The 23,596-nt window shown below is 38.4% G+C and overlaps 1 protein-coding gene across 4 annotated transcripts in view; it reads left to right on the top strand.

Annotated features, from left to right (window-relative positions):
• The first annotated feature begins 5,268 nt into the window (after window positions 1–5,268).
• The window catches only part of fray (oxidative stress responsive kinase frayed), an 85,151-nt gene continuing 66,823 nt past the window's right edge, over window positions 5,269–23,596 (top strand). The window contains exon 1 of one of the 4 annotated variants that reach the window (XM_089245696.1): window positions 5,269–5,990. In XM_089245696.1, the coding sequence (XP_089101822.1) occupies window positions 5,944–5,990 (47 nt within the window). In that variant the 5' untranslated portion in view covers window positions 5,269–5,943. The remainder of the gene's footprint in view (window positions 5,991–23,596) is intronic. The other 3 variants (XM_089245699.1, XR_016194287.1, XM_089245695.1) reach the window with 3 other exon arrangements.

Raw genomic sequence — 23,596 nt, 5'->3', positions numbered from 1 at the left:
GTGATTCCTGGTGACGTCACGGCAAGAAATCGATACAAAATGTCTCCACTTTACCCAACACTTCCTCTATCCAGATAATACTGCTGCGTGGTGCACAGTATCCAGAGAAAGAGAGGGTGCTCCTGTACGGATAAAGTGTAGGTGGATCGAGGGTGTGTACATACGTGTGCGTGGGAAAGAGGGAATCATGTGAATCTCTGAACGATTTGAGCGCCCTACCACACGAGAAACTAATAATGACTTATTATCGTTGTTATTGTTATTATTATTTGGCCAGGTTACTATTACGGGGAATCATTAGAACTAGATGCTGGGATGGGACACCGTGGATTGTTCGGTGTCTTTCTGGAATGACATTATGTGTGTCTTTGCCTGATGGGAATCTTTCCACGAAAACATTTGATCGCGGTACTTACGTTATTAATTACTCTCTGTTGCTCTCTTCATAACGTTCTCCATTCACTGGTCAAATTATTGACGTTTTGGCTTTCCCGTAGCTCGTTTATTATCAAACTGATAACAACATGTATATATCGTATGTACAGTGTTTCCCACAATTTCGTAAATACTGTAGTTTCAAAATTCATGAAAATTACAGGAATTGGTGTATTTAGATGCGGTTTTCGAAAAAGTTATTCTCACGAAAGGAGTTTTTTTTAGAGAAAAATATTGGTTCAAAGTTTTGTCAATGGAGAGAACTGCGAGAAAGACAGGCAGGCAGAAGCGAACCTTTCTTCAATCTCTTCTCTGTACGTGATTATCACATAATAATCCCCACCATCTGAATGATCACGTGATTTATGATTGAATGTGAGGAGAATGTGTATTTTTCCTCAGAGAACCGCGTAAATCGGGATTGACGCTCAATCCCAGCGTTTTTCAACCGGAGCGGCGTGGCCGTGAGAGGATCGTAGTTGAGCCGCAAAACATTTCAAATAATATTAAATAACTTTTTTAAAGCAACGCGAAATTAAGAGACTGTTGGAGTAACAATGATTTAATAATAATAATTAAATTAAAAAAAAGTAACCTGGGGTGGACTGTGTCATAGACGTGGCCGCAAGATTTGACGTGAATACGTTTTTTTGTGCTTTGAATCGCGTTTCAAGTACTGACATAATGAAATTATGGCATTATCATCAGCTTTGCCTTTGGAATAGCTAACACACAAATACGAAGGCCGCAACAGACAAAATGCGCAAAGAGGTGGCTGAGAAAGTATGCCCAAAAAAAATATGGATGTCGAATACATATCTAGACTATATCAAAAACGCATTTCATTTCATACCGTGTACCGCCCCGGCTCTATCGACCATTGTCAATTTTAGCCATTGCCCCGGCTGGGCGTTGTCGGGTGCTTTATTATGCATGTAAAATACATTAAATGAATATAAACACATTATTATTTAAAAAAAAAAAGGGTATATGCAGATTTAAATATTTCTATTATACAAAATTACAAAATTTATATCGATGAGCTTTTATGATGTCTTTGTAGCTCTATTAAGCCCTTTGTTGTTCTCTGTGGCCGGGCGCCAGGTCCTGGACCACATCTTCCCTCTTTGGCTTGAGTGAACCATCCGCCATGGCGAGGTCCTGGACCACGTCTTCCCTCGTTGGCTTGTTGGCTCATGTGAACCCTCCGACGTGACCAGGCCAGGTCCACGTCCTCCCTCGTTGGCTTGTTGGCTCGGGGGAACCCTCCGCCGTGGCCAGGCCAGGTCCTGCACCACGCGTCCTCCCTCGTTGGCTTGTTTACCAAAAACACAGCAACCCAATAAGAGTAATAAATAATAAACCCAATAATTATGATCAAATATAAATATACATGCTGTATTGGTTGTCTCATCTTATACGAATTTTTTAAACGTGATCAATCGTGTTAGAATTCATGACCCCTGGAGAGGTAAGATATTCCATTTATTCACAACCCTATTAGAGAGAAAAAACTCCCTGCGACACCACAACCTGGAATTGTCCTTTAATAAACGATTCCACTGTCACCTGAATGAATGAACGCCAGGGGCTCTGCCACCGGACTTATCCCGTTGCCGAGATCTCTTCCAGCCCAGCTTCGTGGCAGAGTCTGGAACAAAGTGAGTGCACCTAACAGTCTGAGTGTGTAGCTAGTGTTGCGCTTGATTTTTCAGTGCTGCCATCTATACTTCAAATTGTGAGTGAAATGTAATGATTGAATATTTGTTACGTTGTAGGCCTGTTGCTCTCTGTGGCGAGACTTTTTAACGGGGAGATCGGCTCGCATTCGTGCCTCGAAGTTGGAAACCACAGAAAGCCAACCACCACTGTGGCGCCGGTGTGGTTCGAACCCGGATCCTCGCGATGCGAGTCCGTCACTATGACCACTCGACCACCACAGCGGCTTCCACTGCCACCTGTCTTCGTTGTGAACTGCTCGAGATATAGTAAAGAACGATATTTGTTACAAATCGGGTCAGTGGGCCTGGTGGGAAGAGATATTGAAACCGGAGTGACATCATTGAATGCACCTTTGCAGAGTGCATCTGACGGTACCGTCCGGTGTTTTTGACTTGCGGTGGGCACTTCTTGAGATACGAGCGTTTAAAAAATTTCGTCACGCAACGTTTTGCGAATGCTCCTAATGATTTAAAAAGACGTATTTACGTCAGAAAATAAACTTGAGTGTGTTTTTACGTATTATTTTCTACAAAAAGAAGCGTAAAAAGCGCCTGAATTGAAAAACAAGTCCTAGACGAGACAATTAAATTAAAAGGTTGAGAAACGTTGGACTAGCGAATAGCCGACCCGGACTGACTGAGATCGTCCAGACATAAAAGAACAGTTTGCATACAGACAGTAAAAGACAACAACGAAGGGCAACAGTGCAGCTAATTAGAGCGCATCTTAATCATAATCCCGAGGCTATTCTATAGGTCCACTTTCCCCCCCCCCCACAATAAATTTTGCAATAAGGCTGAACACCTTCCTCAATATTTAATGAATGTACAGGGGTTGGACAAAATAATATGAACACCTGTGAAATGAGACAAAATCTTTATTTATAGGCTGTTGGTCCTCCTTTTTCATTAATTACAGCTTGTATCCGTCGTGGGATGGACAAATACAAGTCATGTATCACAGGGATACGTAGCCACTCCTCCTGCAAAAAGGCCGCTAATACAGAACGTGTCTTTGGAGGTGGAAACCTACTGCACATTTGTTCTGCAAAATACCCCACAAAGGTTCAATTATATTAAGATAAGGGGACCGAGCGGCCCACACGAGGTGTTGTATCATGGTGTTCATCAAGTCAGTCTCCGACAATTCCAGCAGTGTAAACGGGCGAATTATCTTCTTTTAACACAGGTCGAGAATCAGGGAACAAATATTGCACCATTGGATGGAGATGATCGATCAGAATACTGACGTAAACCGCTGCATTAACCCGCCCATCCAGGACAACAAGTGGACACGGTGAGACATCGCGCCCCACAGCATCACTGATCCCCCTCTATGCTTAACAGTAGGAAGGAGACAATCAACGTCATAGGCTTGTGCTGGCGTTCTCCAAACGTAAACACGTCCGTTAGTCTGGAATAATGTGTACGACGATTCGTCTGACCAGATGACATTCTCTCATTGTTGTTGTGTCCAATTCTTATGTTCGTGACACCATATTCGTCGTTTCAAGGCATTGCATGGTGTCACCAATGATTCTGGAATAGTCGCTCTACCTTGTATGTTTGCTGCATGCAGTTCACGGCGGATAGTTTTTGTCGATACACCTTCTCCTGTAAATAGGTGTTCATCTCAGATGTTGTCTGGGATGCTGTTATCTTGTACTTTCTGGCCACAATCAAAACCCTTCTGGGTCTATCAGCCATTTTATACTTTCGGCCACTGTTATGCTTGGTAGATTATGTCTTTCCCTGTTTGCTATAGGCTGTCATTATCATCGACACAGTACTTCTCCCGACACCAACAAGGGTGGCCGTTTTCCTTACTGTGGCCCCCAGCAAGACGGGTTCCAGCAATTATGCCTCTTTCGAAATCTGGGAGGTCAGCCATAACGACCCAATATGCATCGCATCCGAACGCTATCACTGCTACGACTAGACTGATGTGTGCACATTATCGCCCACTAAGTAGAACTCTTTCACACTAGAGGGCGGGCGTATACGACAGGTTCCCTCGAGTGTTTTTTTTTTGCACAGGTGCTCACATTATTTTGTTTAACCCTTGTACAAAGCAACGCAATCCTTTTGTCCGGCGCACGGACTGGAGTCTCATATGTACGGGACGACTGCTAACTTTTAGCCTCGACCCCCTTCTATGTTTTCTTCATGTTGGCGCCTCTGCTCTCATATGATCTCCAAACGTACTTTTTTTTTTCAAACCGAGCACAACTCTGGTCTATCGCCATGGGCAATTTACAATCGAGTGAGTTGTGTCGGAAGTGTGAGTGTGTATACAAAACAGTCTGAGTGCGTATATAGTGTTGTGGCTTATTTTCCAGTGCTGCCATCTATATTTCAGAACTGAAGTGAGTGAAGTGTAATGACTGAATATTTATACCATCGTAGGCCTGTCGCTCTCTGTGGCGAGACTTTTTAACGGGAGATCGGCTCGCATTCGCGCCTTGAAGTTGGGAAGCACAGGAAACAAACTCCAGCTGACCACCACTGCGGTGACGGTGGGGGTTCGAATCCGAGTCCGTCCCTGTGACCACTCGACCATCACAGTTCTCTGAACGTACTGTTCGCCGTATACTGCACTGTGGGATATCGAAGCTTGTTCGACGATCATAATAACCACTCGCACATAACACATAATAGCCACTCATTGTATAACTAATGATTGAATGACTCGTCCTGGATGAACTTAGTACCTAGTATTCAAGGACGCGAAAGTTTTCTAACAAATCTCCGTCATCACGTTGAATGTGAGCTCGTCCCCTTTTTTATTTTATTTTACATTCATAATACGTACATTCGCAACTCGTGCTGGACAACACACATCCTCTCTTTTCATTTATTTCACTAAGTAAGGCACGTATCATGTCAACTTTTTCTCCACCACCATTACGACCGAGGCACGAACACAATCTCTCCTCGCTAAGGCTTTCAGAGAGTCAGCACTTTCACTCTTCTTTTTATTTATTTTTCCTTTCTTTCTGCTCTCTCACGCTTCATCATCCGATTGGCTGTTTCATCAAACCATTCAGAGGCAAAAAATCAGAGAGAGAGAGTTTTTGAGGCAAAAAAAAAAAAAGCTGACGCCATGCATACTGATTTCCTTTTCGTCCGAACGCATTAAAAGTCATCTTTTTCCTCTCGTTTGCTCCGGAGACCCTTAATGGACAATTATTCGGATAAAGTCAGCATTATTTAAGGCTTCCCAATCATCATCTCTTTCCAGTCCCATCCATTGGAAGGGACCATTGACATACGGGGCTAATATTCAACTCAACAACATCCATCGAACAGAGTGTGCGCGTGTGTGTTTCTCTACTTCTTCCCATTCGCCGAGAAGTAATTACGTCGCTTATCGCATTCCAAGGTGAATAATAATAATATTCAAAATAAAAAAAAACTATATTTTGTGTGTGTTCTGGTAGGTAAGAACACGGACCCCACCACCACTACCAACAGAAATCAGCCAAAAAAAAACCGACTTCACCTGAGGCGTCGGACTTCGGACCTGTTGTGTTACTCCGCGAGGCTGCAACAAGAGCAAAAACTCTGCGCGTCATTCTGCAATACGTTACATGATACAACCATCTCCACGTCTGAAATAATAATAATAAATACTCGCGATAATAAAAGCAAAGAAAAAGGAATTTCTTTCTACATGGAATAATAAAGCGTGTGGTGTGTGTGTGTGTGAGAGTATTTGTCTCTCTCCCATTCCGTATCATTCAACTTCTCGGTCGTACGTACATACCATCATCAAGCCACAAGAAACATGTCCAGAATACATTTCACGGGTCACCTTCACGAACACAAGTCTGAGTAAGTACATGATAAGTTTTCGATAAGTTTTCTTCAAAAAAAAACCATAGAAGTAGAGAGAAAAGAGTCGTCATTTTATTTGGTTTCCATTCTTATATAACGTGTAATCGGCCATCTGTTCGGGACATTCGGGTGATGGAGGATAAAGAAGAGCAAGAAACAGCAATGTCATTTCATTTATTTTTTTTTGGAAGGAAACTGCGGAATTTCTTCTTTTTTTTTTGTTTCAGTTTCCTTACCTGTCTGTTTTCTTGATGGATTTATGCTCGTGCGTGAGTGTATGAATGTTATACCATGAGGCCCACCGAAACTAAAAGAAGCGCAAAAAAAAAATCTTATACCTGTGATGTTACGGAGGAGTTTATGAGCCGTGACTGCGTACCATTAGGTGTCAGTCAAGCAGCGATGGTTAATGATGGCATGGGAAAAAGATTTTTTCTTCAAAAATAAACATGGCATCTTGTGTAGATGGACTCGAGACGTTTTCCACGAGGAAGTCCGGTCCAAAGAAAAACGTTACAATTTCAAATAACGTTGGAATTTTACTTAAACATTTCTAGAGGAAATATTGGGAGTTCCAAGATGCGCGTTATTCTCAAAAATATCTTACACTCATGCGGAGGACGAATAGAGTTTATTTTTCTTTCAAAAAATCTTCGTTACATTCGAATGCCCATGATAAGAGTCAGAGCCGCCCTGAAGGGATCGCGGCACTTGCGGTCGCGCCGGGCCCCGCATTTACGGTAACATTTCCTTTATAAATATTTAATTTCCATCAATTCTGGAAATTTACATTTTCATCTAGAAAGAAATAATTCCAGAATTATTTCTTTCATTAATTATGAATTTCTACCATATCTTGAATTGTTTTTTCTTATAAATTATGAATTTTCCACAATTCTGGAATTGTGAATTTCACTGGATTCCAGAATTCTCAAAATTTTCATCGATTGGAACAATATTTCTTTCATTTATTCTGAATTTCCATCAATGCTGAAAGTATTTCTTTATTTTATTCTGAATTTTCAGCAATTCTGGAATTATTTCTTTCATATATTCCGAATTATTATTGTTACTAGAATTAATTCTTGCCTTTTTTCTGAATTTTCGATACCCCTCTCTCACATAAGAAAAAAAAATCAAGGCTAAGGCTCCCATTATCATTTTCGCACCTGGCTCAGCGTCTGGTAAAGGTGACTCTGATAAGAGTAATGCTATCGGAATAGTAGTAGTAAGTTTCGGAACTGAAATAGGCCATCAGTTTCTAATAGGTCTTCGGTTATTCTCAAAAACCAATTGAAGGAATCTGAAACTGTTGTAAATATGACACACAGAGGCGTACGCACGATCGTCATTTCGAAAGGGTACGCCGGATTTCGGGTGGGATGACCAAGGAATTTCTACCAGAAAAATGTTCAGTTACTAACCTTCAAAAAGCATTGTAACCGTTTAATAGGCAAGCATTGAAATATGTAGAGAAGAAAATTTTTTAAGGTTATATATTAAGGGGTTACGACCCCTGAAAAGTCAATTTTTCGGAAATGACTTTAAAAAATATTTCATCCAATTGCAAATCAAATGCAAAAAATTTCGTGTCACAATCGGTTGATTTGTACCTTAAGACGTTTTCAAAGTAGTAATGCCCTTGGAGGAATTATTTAGGACAGCTTTTCTCACCATATGGTCCGCGGACCAGAGGTGCACTTGATAAAATTATTCACCCGTTGTAATTGATATTAGTAATATCCATATGGGTTGAAATAAAAAAATTATACCTTCACACTTAGGTTCACCATCCATCATCGAGGAGAATGCAAAAAACTGCTATCTCCCAATCACTAAATTTTGCCAAGAATTGAAATTTATTGCTTTAAATGCGACTTGATAATTACGGCTAAAATTGCTGAAGGTTGTGGAAGTAAAGGGTTGCTGCAAATCGCATTTAACAAATATGTATAGTATTTCACGAAAAAAAATTCAAATGATCTGATGGCCATGTTTCATTGAGAAAAATACGGTAAACTAGGATCTTAAATAATAATCCGCTAAATACGGGACAACTCCGATTGTCATCAAAAAACATTGTCAGAAATAGGCACCGGTCGTAATCGCGGACAAAACCTGACAAATATGTGAGGTGAACATCTGTAATTTTTGTCATAATTATAATAATATAACTTATATTATGAAAAGTTTGTGTATTCACGATTTTAGTAAATATTACAAATTCAAATAAGTATCGCTAAAAAAAACGGGACAAATGCATAAAAGAAATCGGAATAACGAAAAATTACCGGAATGTCCCGTAATACGGGACACGAGCGGTTCGTCACATTGTTTCAGACATTTTATTGGTCCTTCTTTTTTTTAGAAGAGTTGACGAACATTGATTTAAAATGAAACTCGTGGCTACGCGTCTAGAAAATTCAGTTTTTAGGAAAAATTGTTTATTATTTTTACTCGTAATGTAATAAAAAAAAAATTTCATTAAAATAAAGAATAAAATATTTAATAAAATAATAATATTATAAAATATAAAATCATAATTCCAAAAAATACTTATTAAAAAAATTGAAATAAAATGTTTAAAATATCATATACAAAGTATTTGATTCTTTTTTTAAATTATCAATGCATTCGCCTAATGTAATATAATAATAAATTTTGAAAAAATGGCCCCGTGGGATTTCTCAGTAAATAAGAGTCAATAAATTTGTCTCGTGGTTTCTCCAATAAATAGGAGATATTTAATATTTAATAATAATCTGACTCTGATATGCAAATTGGCAAGATTCCAAAAACTCTTATTAGAATATCTTTGATATCGGGCGGACAGTTAATTCATTTACATAAGTCGAATTAATTAATTCTTTCATAATCTCGAACAACTCCGACACGATGTGGACTTATTTTTCGATTATTTCACGCAAAGGTTTCCTCCAATTTAATTAAGCTTTCCGATTTTGTAAGTGACATAAAACTATTTCTCTCTCTCTCTACATAGATTGCAATTTCACTGTACTCTGTTATTGTAGTTGGATTTCAGGTGGAGCCGAGCGAGAGATTCGTGGAAATATGCATACATGGCATTAATTGAAATCTCCGGGAAAAGGTGGGATTATGGAGACCGATTCCAAAATTAGTACGACTTCTCTCGCACATCACCTGCTTCGAGAGTAAATCCTATAAATACTATCCGGGCTTCCGTATACATAATCCGCTCAAATATACAGGGTGTCCTGTATGTCCTAATGTGGCCTTTATTTCTGTTCAGAAATCACCCTGTACCAGTTTCGAGAGTTTAAATTTTTATACGGTCCCCAAGTCCTCTAACTTGCAATTAGAAAGTTGTTGCCCTGTCTCTTTTGAAGCCAATCAGAAAAATTCCACGCTTCCAAGAGGAATATTCGCTGAGACATTTGGATTCAAAATTAGAAAAAAGTTGGGGGAAAAACAGCATAAATGAAGAAAAGGAGCATCTTCCGTGAGTTTTTATGCTTAGTGAATATTGCACTTAGAAACATGGAATTAATATTTTTTTTACCTTAATAAGAGACAGGGAAACAACTTTCTAAATGGATTTTTTTAGACAGGGTGTCCGTATAAAAATTTAGATGTTTTACTTTGTGACACACTGTATTTTCACTCTCGAAACTGGTAGAGAGATGAACATATTTTCAGCATTTCTTAAACTGAAACCATGCCTCTACGACGAACAGCTAGTGACGTAGACTTGCTTGTCACTTAAGCAGCTAAAGGCACATTTCTAAATTACTTAAGGGGCCTGGGACACATTTCCAAATTACATAAGGGACCCGCGGCACAGATTCAAATCTCTCAAGTGGCCAGCGGTACATTTACATATTACTCAAGTGGCCAGCGGTACATTTACATAGAGTGAACTAGAAAAATCCCCGAGACACACATTTCAAAAATTAATAACAAATCAAATAATTGACATAAAAATTTGCTGTTTGCACTAAAATGCAGTGAAATTCCATTATAACGATAATTTACAATCACAAGGAAAATTAATGTTATAACAGATTTCCTCTTACAAGCGGATTTCTATTTTCTGCTCTGTTTAAGGTTATAAAAATTGTAGGAAATTACTATTAATCTTATCTATTACTATTATCGGCATTAAAACGTCTTTTAGGTCATTTCGTTCTAATATTAATGGGAGAACAGAACTCTAGTCATGAAATTATAGCAGTTAATTCACTGAGACTGGGATTACACTATGAAAGTTTGATAAAAGTTCTTTTATAAAACTTGAAAAATGCAACCAATAAGCGCAATGGTTATATTCGAGCGAATATAACCAATCAACTCAATTGGTTGGGGTTTTTTTTTCAAGTTTTGTAAAATAGCTTTCATCAAACTTTTACTATAGCGTAATCCCGTCCTACTGTATATGAGACAATTTTCGCATAGAATTTCGTATTATCAGAGCTGTTTACTCAACCAGCTGAACAATTAAAAGTTTCAATTATTTCATCACTGCCCACTTCTATGGTTGTTAGGATTCGTCAGCATTTTCCCCCTCTAATCGGAAAGTTTTTTCAGCACGATTCTTTTCAGTCATTCGGAAACGACTTTAAATTCCCGCCGCCTCCTGTAGTCACTGGGAGAAACTAAAGTTTAATAAAATCATCTCGCGTATCCCATGTGTATAATGGAGAAGCCCCAAAATATATAGGAGGGGGAGGGTTTAAAACATACATGATCAACCTATGGCGTACGGGCCAAATGTGGCCCTCGCAGTCATCCGATGTGGCCCGAGAACAGAAACCTAATTTTGTAAAAATTGAACAAAGTGGCATGTAAAAAGATCTCTTAAATCTTAATTAATTAACTATTAAGTGACCCGTGGCATATACATCTCACTTGAGTAACATGACCCAACCCTTCGGGTAATGTACTTATATCCCCCCAATGAGACAGAGCCTGGGCCATGTCTGGCACTTGAGTAACTTGCGGCACAGTTCCAGAGCACTTAAGCAGCTAAAGGCACATTTCTAAATTACTTAAGTGGCCTGGGACACATTTCCAAATTACATAAGGGACCCGCGGCACAGATTCAAATCTCTCAAGTGGCCAGCGGTACATTTACATATTACTCAAGTGGCCAGCGGTACATTTACATATTATTCAAGTGGCCAGCGGTACATTTACATATTACTCAAGTGGCCAGCGTTACATTTACATATTATTCAAGTGGCCAGCGGTACATTTACATATTATTCAAGTGGCCAGCGGTACATTTACATATTACTCAAGTGACCCACGACATATTTACGGGTCATCCGTGGCACGGTTCTAGATCCATCAAGTGGCCCGTGGTACATTTTCAGATCACTTAAGTGGCCTGTGGCGCTGTTTCAGGTCACTAAAGTGCCCCACAGCACATTTCTAGATCACTCAAGTGACACGCGACATATTTACGGATCACGTAAAAATGTCTGCGACACATCGCTTGAGTGACTATCGGCACATTTGCAGGTCATGGATGTCCCGGTTTTTAACAACAATTTCCAGGATTTGTCCCGATTTTGCAGGCACCTCATCTGGTCGCCCTACTCATGTTGAAATGTGATAGTTTTACGTAACGCTGCAAATTGTTATAAATATTAATTGTACATACACTGCTTGCGTTGCATTTTATGTGTTACGTCGAGTTTTTTCAGCTTTACAGCGCTACCTGTGAATGAAATTTGACTTTTTTTTTTTATTTATTTAAAAAAACTCGTGATAAATATTTTAGTGCAAACCACACCTTTTTAAGTTAATTTGTTATTAATTTTCAAACTGTGTTCAGGACTACTTGTACATCCCGTATATATAGTGGATCCCGCTTATAACGTTTTAAAAAAACTGCCATGAAAAAACGTTGTAAGAGGGAAAACGCTTTAAACGGGAATTGTTAAGGAGAATTATAGTTAGAGTTGGAACCTCGAAAATAAGTAGTACGAAACGGTAAAACGTTCCAAGTGGGAACGCTATAAGCGGGATCAACTGTAAATACTTCTAAAATTTCACAAACATTCTGTAACTTGAGGGAATGTGTAAGCCAAATCAATCGTGAATATTAATATTGAAATATCTATCTTTCGTGAACTAATAATGGAATAATCAGTGTGATAGATATTTCGATCTATAGAAACAACAAACAATGTCGATTGCAGAAAAATATGGTCCACACATTGCTCCTTACACAATTTCTCTCTACTAAATGTTTGCTTTTACAAGACGCGCTTGGATTATCTTTGTTAGTTCGGATTACCGAGGCTTTACAGTGTATATAGACACTGGTTCATACTCACACTCGTAGATACACATACAACTTTAAAACTCCGTCGTTCTGCTTTTTCAAAAACCCTAGTTCTTCTCTTCCCCTTTCTTTCCAAGTACAGTCCACTCCGCTTAATGCGATCGCATCGGGACTTGGGATTTATGATAATAATAATAATCAAATGATAACTACATCCAGAAAGTCCCGTTCGCAACACAACGGGATGTATGGTGAATAGGTGTTGATAAAACACGAACCGTTTTTCTTTTCGCATGATTTGTTGCAAAATGTTCACAATCGTTCTTGTTTTTCAGTGTGTGAGCTAAAATTACATTAGGGAGAACTAACATTCTCCCTATTGATAAGTCCCTATAGAGCCACGTTAGCGATCTCTAAATGTTCCGCGGAATCATCAAGTGATCTGGAAATATGTCCAGGCCGCTGCAGTGTTCTAGAAATATGTTGCGGGCCACCCCAAGAGCTCCAGAAATGTGTCGTGAGCTGCTAAAGTGCTCTTCAACTGTGCCGCGCGTCAGTGATCCGTAAATATGTCGCGGATCACTTAAATAATCTGGGAATGTACCGCGGGTAACTTGAGTGTGTAGAACTGCCCTGTGGGCCACCTAAGTCACTTAAGGGATCTCTAAATGTGCCACCTACCGCTTAAGTACTGGAACTGTACCGCGGGTAACTCAAGTGTTTTTAAAATGCGCCGCGGTTCACTGAAGTGATCTTAAAATGCGACCGATGGGTCACTCGACCGATCTGTAAATGTGGCACTTAGTTCATTTTTACAAACTTGGTAAAAGGTGGCGCACCACATCAGGTAACCCGGGTTTAGCATATATGGCTTAGAAGGCAGGTCGTAATAAATTTCTTAATAAGAAATTCTGAGTTCTTACCCTTCGAATAGCGTTGAAATTAACAGAAAGTGATTACAATAACATATAAAGGTATTTTCTTCAAAATTTTAGTCTTTTTTTTTTTAACATTTTTTTGCGTAAAAAAATATATTTTTGATCGTCGGGAGAGAGGTGCTTAGGGTACTCGTGCCCCTCCCCGCGTACGTCTCTGACTGATCACAATATGCGTTAGGAGTTAGGGGACAGAGCTGTCGAAATTTTGCTGACAAGGGGGGGGGGGAGTCAGAGTTTTGCTGACGGGGGGGGGGATGAAAAATGGCTAAAAATCTGCTGACATAATACTTGAACGGCTCCTTGCGATATTAAGTACGGAAGTATTTTTCAACAATGGGAATGAAGGAGAGCTCCTTCTAGCCTCCTACATGGTCTTGGAGCGTGATAACGACGATAACTCACAGGGGAAAAAAATAAGTTTTGATGTAAACCATTATATAGTTTCCCAACCTTTTTTTGTCCCATCGCCCCTTTCTTCAGAAATTTTTCTCCCAGCACCCCACCCCCTCAACGCAATCTAACCCATAGAATCCTATGCTATACCCGTAGCTGCTACCGCCCCCCCCCCTGGAACATTCGATTGCCCCCCCCCCCAGGGGGCGTCAACGCCCACGTTGGAAATCATTGATATAACCCTTAGCTTCAGAATGAGCAAAAAAAACTTTCATCCGAAAGAAAATAATAATAATATTATTATTATCCGAAGTTCTGATAACTACAAACGAATTTTTTCGCATGTTACGATATTTGTACGTCCCGTTCCTTGCAAACGCGATAACAATTCCCAAATTATAACATTATATCTGTGATTATAATAAGTGGCGTCGACTGTATTATTATTCTCGAAAAATTCGTGTCTGTTATTTGTTCTTCTTATGAAATATTTCATAGGCTACATACACGTCAATGTTTCTTTTCTTTTTTTCTGGTCTTTGCTGTTACTTCTTTAGAAGACACCATCCATTTGCTGACCTTTCTTTGCCTTGAGATATTGGAATCGTTGCTTTATTTCTTTCTTCCGCTCCGTCTTCTACTGTGTTATTATTGCCTTCTCTCTCTTTCTTTCGCTTCTCCCCGACGTTTCGTCCCAGTCTGACGTTTCTCACATTTCGAAATTTTGCTCCTTCGATCATTTCGCAACTCTGCTGCGCCCCAACAGGGGAATGAACCCAAATTATATATTGAAGGCTTTTACCAGTTCTTAAATTACTTCTTTCATTAGTTCTGAATTTCAATCAATTTCGTTAATTAGTTTCATTCATTGGTTCTAAATTTTCAACAATCCTGGAATTATTTCTTTCATTCATTCTGGAATTATTTCCTTCATTCATTCTGGAATTCTTTCTTTCATTCATTCTGGAATTCTTTCCTTCATTCATTCTGGAATTCTTTCCTTCATTCATTCTGGAATTCTTTCCTTCATTCATTCTGGAATTATTTCCTTCATTCATTCTGGAATTATTTCCTTCATTCATTCTGGAATTATTTCTTCTATTCATTCTGGAATTATTTCCTTCATTCATTCTGGAATTATTTCTTTCATTCATGCTGGAATTATTTCTTTCATTCATTCTGGAATTCTTTCCTTCATTCATTCTGGAATTATTTCCTTCATTCATTCTGGAATTATTTCTTTCATTCATTCTGGAATTCTCTCTTTCATTCATTCTGGAATTCTTTCCTTCATTCATTCTGGAATTCTTTCCTTCATTCATTCTGGAATTATTTCCTTCATTCATTCTGGAATTATTTCCTTCATTCATTCTGGAATTATTTCTTCTATTCATTCTGGAATTATTTCCTTCATTCATTCTGGAATTATTTCTTTCATTCATGCTGGAATTATTTCTTTCATTCATTCTGGAATTCTTTCCTTCATTCATTCTGGAATTATTTCCTTCATTCATTCTGGAATTATTTCTTTCATTCATTCTGGAATTCTTTCTTTCATTCATTCTGGAATTATTTCCTTCATTCATTCTGGAATTATTTCTTTCATTCATGCTGGAATTATTTCTTTCATTCATTCTGGAATTATTTCTTTCATTCATTCTGGAATTATTTCCTTCATTCATTCTGGAATTCTTTCCTTCATTCATTCTGGAATTCTTTCCTTCATTCATTCTGGAATTATTTCTTTCATTCATTCTGGAATTATTTCCTTCATTCATGCTGGAATTATTTCTTTCATTCATTCTGGAATTATTTCCTTCATTCATTCTGGAATTATTTCTTTCATTCATGCTGGAATTATTTCTTTCATTCATTCTGGAATTATTTCTTTCATTCATTCTGGAATTATTTCCTTCATTCATTATGGAATTCTTTCCTTCATTCATTCTGGAATTCTTTCCTTCATTCATTCTGGAATTATTTCTTTCATTCATTCTGGAATTATTTCCTTCATTCATGCTGGAATTATTTCTTTCATTCATTCTGGAATTATTTCCTTCATTCATTCTGGAATTATTTCTTTCATTCATTCTGGAATTATTTCCTTCATTCATGCTGGAATTCTTTCTTTCATTCATTCTGGAATTCTTTCCTTCATTCATTCTGGAATTATTTCTTTCATTCATTCTGGAATTATTTCCTTCATTCATTCTGGAATTCTTTCTTTCATTCATTCTGGAATTCTTTCCTTCATTCATTCTGGAATTCTTTCCTTCATTCATTCTGGAATTATTTCCTTCATTCATTCTGGAATTATTTCCTTCATTCATTCTGGAATTATTTCTTCTATTCATTCTGGAATTATTTCCTTCATTCATTCTGGAATTATTTCTTTCATTCATGCTGGAATTATTTCTTTCATTCATTCTGGAATTCTTTCCTTCATTCATTCTGGAATTATTTCCTTCATTCATTCTGGAATTATTTCTTTCATTCATTCTGGAATTCTCTCTTTCATTCATTCTGGAATTCTTTCCTTCATTCATTCTGGAATTCTTTCCTTCATTCATTCTGGAATTATTTCCTTCATTCATTCTGGAATTATTTCCTTCATTCATTCTGGAATTATTTCTTCTATTCATTCTGGAATTATTTCCTTCATTCATTCTGGAATTATTTCTTTCATTCATGCTGGAATTATTTCTTTCATTCATTCTGGAATTCTTTCCTTCATTCATTCTGGAATTATTTCCTTCATTCATTCTGGAATTATTTCTTTCATTCATTCTGGAATTCTTTCTTTCATTCATTCTGGAATTATTTCCTTCATTCATTCTGGAATTATTTCTTTCATTCATGCTGGAATTATTTCTTTCATTCATTCTGGAATTATTTCTTTCATTCATTCTGGAATTATTTCCTTCATTCATTCTGGAATTCTTTCCTTCATTCATTCTGGAATTCTTTCCTTCATTCATTCTGGAATTATTTCTTTCATTCATTCTGGAATTATTTCCTTCATTCATGCTGGAATTATTTCTTTCATTCATTCTGGAATTATTTCCTTCATTCATTCTGGAATTATTTCTTTCATTCATGCTGGAATTATTTCTTTCATTCATTCTGGAATTATTTCTTTCATTCATTCTGGAATTATTTCCTTCATTCATTATGGAATTCTTTCCTTCATTCATTCTGGAATTCTTTCCTTCATTCATTCTGGAATTATTTCTTTCATTCATTCTGGAATTATTTCCTTCATTCATGCTGGAATTATTTCTTTCATTCATTCTGGAATTATTTCCTTCATTCATTCTGGAATTATTTCTTTCATTCATTCTGGAATTATTTCCTTCATTCATGCTGGAATTATTTCTTTCATTCATTCTGGAATTATTTCCTTCATTCATTATGGAATTCTTTCCTTCATTCATTCTGGAATTCTTTCCTTCATTCATTCTGGAATTATTTCTTTCATTCATTCTGGAATTATTTCCTTCATTCATGCTGGAATTATTTCTTTCATTCATTCTGGAATTATTTCCTTCATTCATTCTGGAATTATTTCTTTCATTCATTCTGGAATTATTTCCTTCATTCATGCTGGAATTATTTCTTTCATTCATTCTGGAATTATTTCTTTCGTTAGTTCTGAATTGTAGTCAGTTTGTTTTATTAGTTTCATTCTGAATTTTAATCAATTTCTTCCATTAGTTTCTTTTATTAGTTCTGAATTTTCAACAATTCTGGAATCATCAGTTCTGGAATTATTTCTCTTTTATTCATTTCTTTCGTTAACTCTAAATTTTCGTTAATTGTGGAATTATTTTTTTCATTAATTCTGAATTTTCATCAGTTCCGCACTTATTTCTTGCATTAGGTGCTAACTTTCACAGCTGGAAGTTAAGTTTTTTATAATTTAATGTAATTTAATTTTGGAAAATTGGGGTAAATCGAGAAGCTACTCATACTTAGAATAAGACAACCATAAATATATTTTATGGGCATTGTATAATATTTTATCATATATATACACATATATTTTTAATTGGGAATTGCTGTATTTTAGAAATGTATGACATCCATATTTGTTATGGACATCTTTTTCTCAGCCACCTCGTTGGGCATTTTGCCTGTTGTGGCGTTGTATTTGTCTTTGTATTATCTTTTCCATAAAAAAAAATTTCTCAAGTTGTAAATTTTCATCAATTCGAAATTTTTATTAATTTGTGTGATAATTTATATTCTCAGGGCTATGCGCATAGTAAGTGCTGTGTCATCCCTTTGAAGTTGCTCTTACTAAGACGCCTTATAATCGGAAGAAGGCATATTTTGTTAAAGATATCGTCCTCCTCATGCCAGAAGCGTGAATATGCAAATTTCCAGAAAACGCGTGATCAGTGATGTTTGAATGTCTAAAATGCTTTGTAACATGTGTTTCAATAGGGAGTTAAACATTCGCGTTTATGGAAAAACGAATGGATAGCGAAACATAAGAAATCCAACACAAGCTGATAAACCCAAAAAGTCAAAATTTGCATATTCGTGCTTCTGACATGGAGGGGGGAGCCGATATGACATTTTACAGGTACAGTGGTTGTCAACCGGGCGCCACATGGCACCCCCCCCCCGTGGTACTGGGTTAGGGTATATTGGGGGGGAATGAAAATCAAGTGAAGGGGAGCCATAACAAATTGTGAAGAGGGCTACAAAGAGCTGTTAAGCAATAAAGCTTTCAAATAAAATCGGTGCATACAGTTCAGCTGATGAGCTGGGGAGTCCAGTTCAACCCATGTCCCTATAGCTCCGGCCTCGACTAACTTTCTTTCAGACCGAGCACAACTCATGTTTTTTTTACTACCTAGTGAATTGTGCCGGAAGTTTAAGTGTGTGTGCTACCAGTCTGAGTGCGTATCTATGGTATTGTGTCGGATTTTTCAGTGCTGCCATCTATATTTCAGAAATGAAGTGCAACGATTGAATATTTGTATCGTTTGTGGGCCTGTTGCTCTCTGTGGCGAGACTTTTTAAAGGGAAGATCGAAGTGGCCGACCACCACCAGACCATGGCGACCATGACTACAAACGAAAACTAATTCTGTCGTTCGGGCCATAATCAATTTTTGCGCCCTCCCCTCCCGTAATTTCAAACAGGGAAAAAGAGTGCCCTTTCTGGTCCATAGCCAACTGCGACACACACATCCGCCCTTCCATAGTTGCGGCCCTGCTCATGTTTAGAGGAAGGCTATACATGATGAGATCTGGTACTACGGTTTTCGAGTGGAAGTATGTAACTACTGTTACTTTCAGAAAGGTATGGGACCCCAGAGCATCACTTTTCTCAGGGAACCATGATGGTGAGACGGCTATGCATAGAACCCCATCAATAAGAAAGCTCACTCGAGTCCAGAGTAAACGAGGATCCATGGTGATGTGGCACAAGGGACGATTCATTGTTTAAGTTCATTGAGTCGTCCCGTATTTTACACACAGACCTACTTTTTCCATACAATTCAGCTATTGGGGAGAATAATCACCCCCCTCCCTCCCTCTTCTGGATCCGTGCTTGGCCCAGGGATACAGAGATCTATCTTAATTATAAAAATTTTTTACATTATAAACTTAGTTTTAACTAAGTTCAATTTTAGAAGGGATTTCCCTACTGGAAGAGGCTGGGGCTCCCCGTAAGATGGGGGAATGAGAAAAAAATATGTTATAGAGGAAGGGGGCCATGGAATACTACTACTGCTACTACTACTTAACCGTACATGTACCTCGAACACATTCCACAGTGGAATTTCTAAAAAATTGATACATACCGGAATCTGCGTCTACGTGTTGTGAACTTAGCGTAAAGTTTGTTTATTTTAATGCTTGTTATTTGTGGTGCTGCCATCTGCCATCAATTTTTATGACTATGAGTGAAGGCTAGCTAAAAAAAAGGTTAACCACTTCATGCACAAGCTTTTGCAACAAATTTGAATTATCCCTGTTTGAAGGAATCAGCGATAAATCTGGTAACCTCGTCCTAACCTAACCGCACATTAAAAAAGGGAAGGGGAAAGGGAAAAATATATGTAGAAAAAATGGAAAAAGTATAATAGATAAAGTAGACAGGAGAGGTTGTTTTTTTTAGAGTTCTCTTTTCAACCGCACCTTACGTGTTCTCTTTCACTCTTACGTGCATATACAGTCCACGCTGCTTAATGTGATCACATCGGATCGAGTGACATTGAACGACATTGTGAGTGAGTAACCTATTACGTGAGTGGCCTATTATTCAATGAGCGAAGGGGAGGGGTTACCCAGTGAGTGAGGGATAGAATGAACTACCTAGTGATTGACTGAGTGACCTGGTGAGTGAGTGAGCGAGAGCGAGCTAGCTCTAGTGACAGGCCAATTTCGCTCATTCATTTACTCACTCGTTCACTCTTGCTCACTCTATCATTCATTCACTATCTTGTCGAACTGATATCGGTGAATTTTCCCTGCGATGAATTTTCCAGGCGGTGAATTTTCCGGATGCGTTCTGCTCTTTCTCTGAAAGTGTTAATTAAATCTCTAAATCTCTCACGATGAGGCTACATTTTTCGAAGAAGAATCATTGCAAGCCAAGCTGAGAGTGATGATCATTTGCAAGAGAGAGAGGGTAAAAAAGCTTTAAGATGATGAGATTTTTTTTTTCTCTTAAAGAGATCAACCAGATCGTTAAACTGATTCTTTTTGAAACGACATTTTTACAGCCCCAAAGAAACTGGATCGCAGCATCACGACAACGATTACACACCGGAACGGAATGATGAGGAAAGAATGAATCCACACCTTTCACATAAAAGAAATAAAAAGAACTCTCCAAGTTTTCTTTCGCAAGTTCATTGCATCCCGATGTCCTGTAACGACATCCTTTGAAATAAAGCAAATAAATAAATGAAAAAACAAAAAAAGAGAAACCCCGCGTATATGGAATAAGATTTTTCGTTTTACGTTAACGTCATCTCAAACCGAACATGTTCTTTCCGTTTCCCAACACCGTATCATTAGGCAATAACGTGACACGACAGTTTCCACGAAAACCGTTTGTTATTTTTATAATAGTCACGGGAAGCAAAAACCCATTTGCATTGAATGAATGAACTGTATTCTGTACGTACGTATTTTTTGAGGGAAGTACAGAGAAGAGAATGGGTTTTTTCTTCTTCTCCTATATGAGGATATACTAGTGTGTAAAACAAACACTTATGAATGGCATTAGGGGCATCATATCCAGCAACATTTGTAAACAAAATGGTAGACCATATATGCTCAACCTACATTTGTAAAAATAGACTAAGCGGCACTTTCCCAGATCGCTCAAGTGGCCCGTGGCACATTCGCAGATCACTTAAATCACCTTTATAAATCACTTAAAAGCCGCATCCCACTATGACTGGCTCCAGGCATCGTCCTCGGGGAAGCAATAATTTATGGCTTTCAATACAAAGGCCATAGAATAATGATGGAACGGGAGGTTTTCTCCCCCCACCAAGCGTCTTCCTTGAAACTTCCGAAAAAGTAGACGAAAAAATAACGCCGGTTGCGGTTGCCGATAGAATTGTGCGGTTTATATCCACACAACCAAGACTTTTTATTAAATTCTACCTTAATTACCTGACCCTGCTTCAGGACCTAGTCATAGTGGGATGCGGCTTTAATGGAATGACCTGAAACATTGTTCCAGATCACTTAAGTGGCCAGGGGCAAATTTTCACTTCAATTAAGTGGCCGCAAGCAATTTTACAGATCACTTAAGTGGTCTGGGGGTGCATAAACAAACCTTACATTCTTAGATACATCATAAAGACTTTAGCGCATCGTGATTGGTCGTAATGAGTGATGAACCATTGCGTCACTTGTAGTGAAGTACTTGGCGAAATTTACATTTGGGGTCGTTCAAGTATTACATAAGCAAATTTTTAGCCATTTTTGACCCCCCCCCCTTTTCAGCAAAAGTAAACAAAACGCTGACCCTCTCTCCCCCACCTTGTCAGCAAAATTTCGTCACAGTACTGCCCCTCTGAATCCTAACCCATATTGGTGGGATAAGAGACGTGCACGGGGGGTATAGGGAGGCTCGTGCCCCCACCGATGATCAAAAATTTATTTTTTTTAATGCAAAAAAAAAAATTTTTTTTTTTAAATTGAAATTTCGGAAGAAAATACCTTTAAATGTTATTATAATCAATTTCTGTTAATTTCAATGTTATTTGAAGGCTTCGAACTCAAAATTTCTCTTCAATAAATTCATTGCAATCCACCCTCTATATAAGCCATATAATGATAAATCACATAAAGGTCCTTGGCCCGTGGACCAAATATGGCCCTGGGGTTATCTGATGCGACCTGCCCTCTTCAAACCTAATTTTATAAAAATGAACTAAGCTTCACATTTACGGATCGCTTAAGTGTCCCGTGGTACAATTCCAGAACATTTAATCGGCCCGTTTCACATTTTCAGATCACTTAAATGACCCGGCACACGGTTCCAGAACACTTAAGCGATCCGTGACACATTTAGAGATCCCTTGAGTGACATGTGACGTAGTTTTAGAGCACTTAAGTGGCTCCCCCCCCCCCCCAGTGCGGTTCTATATCACTCAAATTACCCGCGGCACATTCTCAGATTATTTAAGTGATGCGTGGCACAGTTCGAGAGCACTTAAGCGGCTCGGACACATTTCCAGAACACTTAAGCGGCCCGGACACATTTCCAGATCACTTGGATCCGCGAAACATTTAGAGATCACTAAAGTGGCTCTGTGTAGGGCACTTATCAATGGGGGGAATGCTACTTCAAGTGCCCACAAACTACCGCAAGGTTTTTCTCGTTTTTGGCGCGCCGAGTAAGATGCCATTAAAAATATTTCATATTTTCATAAAGGGTGGTTGATGACGTAAGCATTATCCAAAGCCCCCCTCCTCCCTGAGGGGGGCTTTGGATAATGCTTAATTCAGAGGGGCAGAGCTGATGACGAAATGTTGCTGACAAGGGGGGAGGGGGGTCAGCGTTTTGCTGACTTTTGCTGACAACGGGGGGGAGGGGGTCAAAAATGGCTAAAAATTTGCTTACGTAATACTTGAACGGCCCCTTTGGCGAATTTGAGTGGTAGTCCCACCCTCCCCCAGTATTGTTTTATTTTCTCACGTGGTTGCAGATGGTTTTTTCGATTCTTGTTTTAAATTTCATTGTTTTGTTTTATTAATTTCTCAAAAAGGTCCTTTTAGAGGACTCTTAAAGGCCCTTCAGAAGACAATTTACATTGTAAAGGGTTCTTTTTGTAGCGTTAACTAAAAAGTGCATAGCGAGTTAGTGGGCGAGAAGTTCAGTTTCACCTAAACCTCCCCCATGAAGTCTTTTCCTTCTTGACTTTTTATCTTTCTATCTTTCTTGTGCTCGTAGTAACCAGTCACTACGTGCTAATGCCTCTTGTGTTCATAAGAAGGTAAGGATTGCAATTACGCGATTTGGGGAACTTGCCTACGGCACATTCTCACTTCAATTAAGTGGTCCGCGACACATACTTACATTACTTAAATGCCACCCCCCCCCGGCACATTCCCAGATTAGTTAAGTGACTCGCGGCACATTTGCAGAACAATTAAGTGGCCCCACAGTACATCACAGATCATTCAAGTAACCTAGGGATCATTTAAAGATTACTAAAGTGACTTGGAGTGCTGTTCCAGATCACTCAAGTGACCTGGACTGCTTTTCCAGACCGCCTAAAGGGGCCGTTCATTGTATGGCTTAGAAGGTGAGTCGCAATGAATTTCTTGCCATTGAATTTCTAAGCAAATTTTTAGCCATTTTTTATCCCCCCCCCCCGTCAGCAAAGTTTCGTCATCAGTTCTGCCCCTCTGAATCCTAACACATATTGGTGGGAAAGGCATGCGAGGGCTCGTGCCCCCCGACGATCAAAAATTTATTTTTTTAATGCAAAAAAAGAAATTTTTTTTTAATTTAAA

This window comes from Pholcus phalangioides, unplaced genomic scaffold (genome assembly GCF_987345545.1).
Source record: "Pholcus phalangioides strain wild (caught in Gottingen) unplaced genomic scaffold, Ppha-v1.0 ptg000016l_1, whole genome shotgun sequence".
NCBI classification, from domain to species: Eukaryota; Metazoa; Arthropoda; class Arachnida; order Araneae; family Pholcidae; genus Pholcus; species Pholcus phalangioides.
The sequence above is the reverse complement of the archived record's forward strand: the minus strand, read 5'-3'. Positions and strand labels throughout refer to the sequence as shown.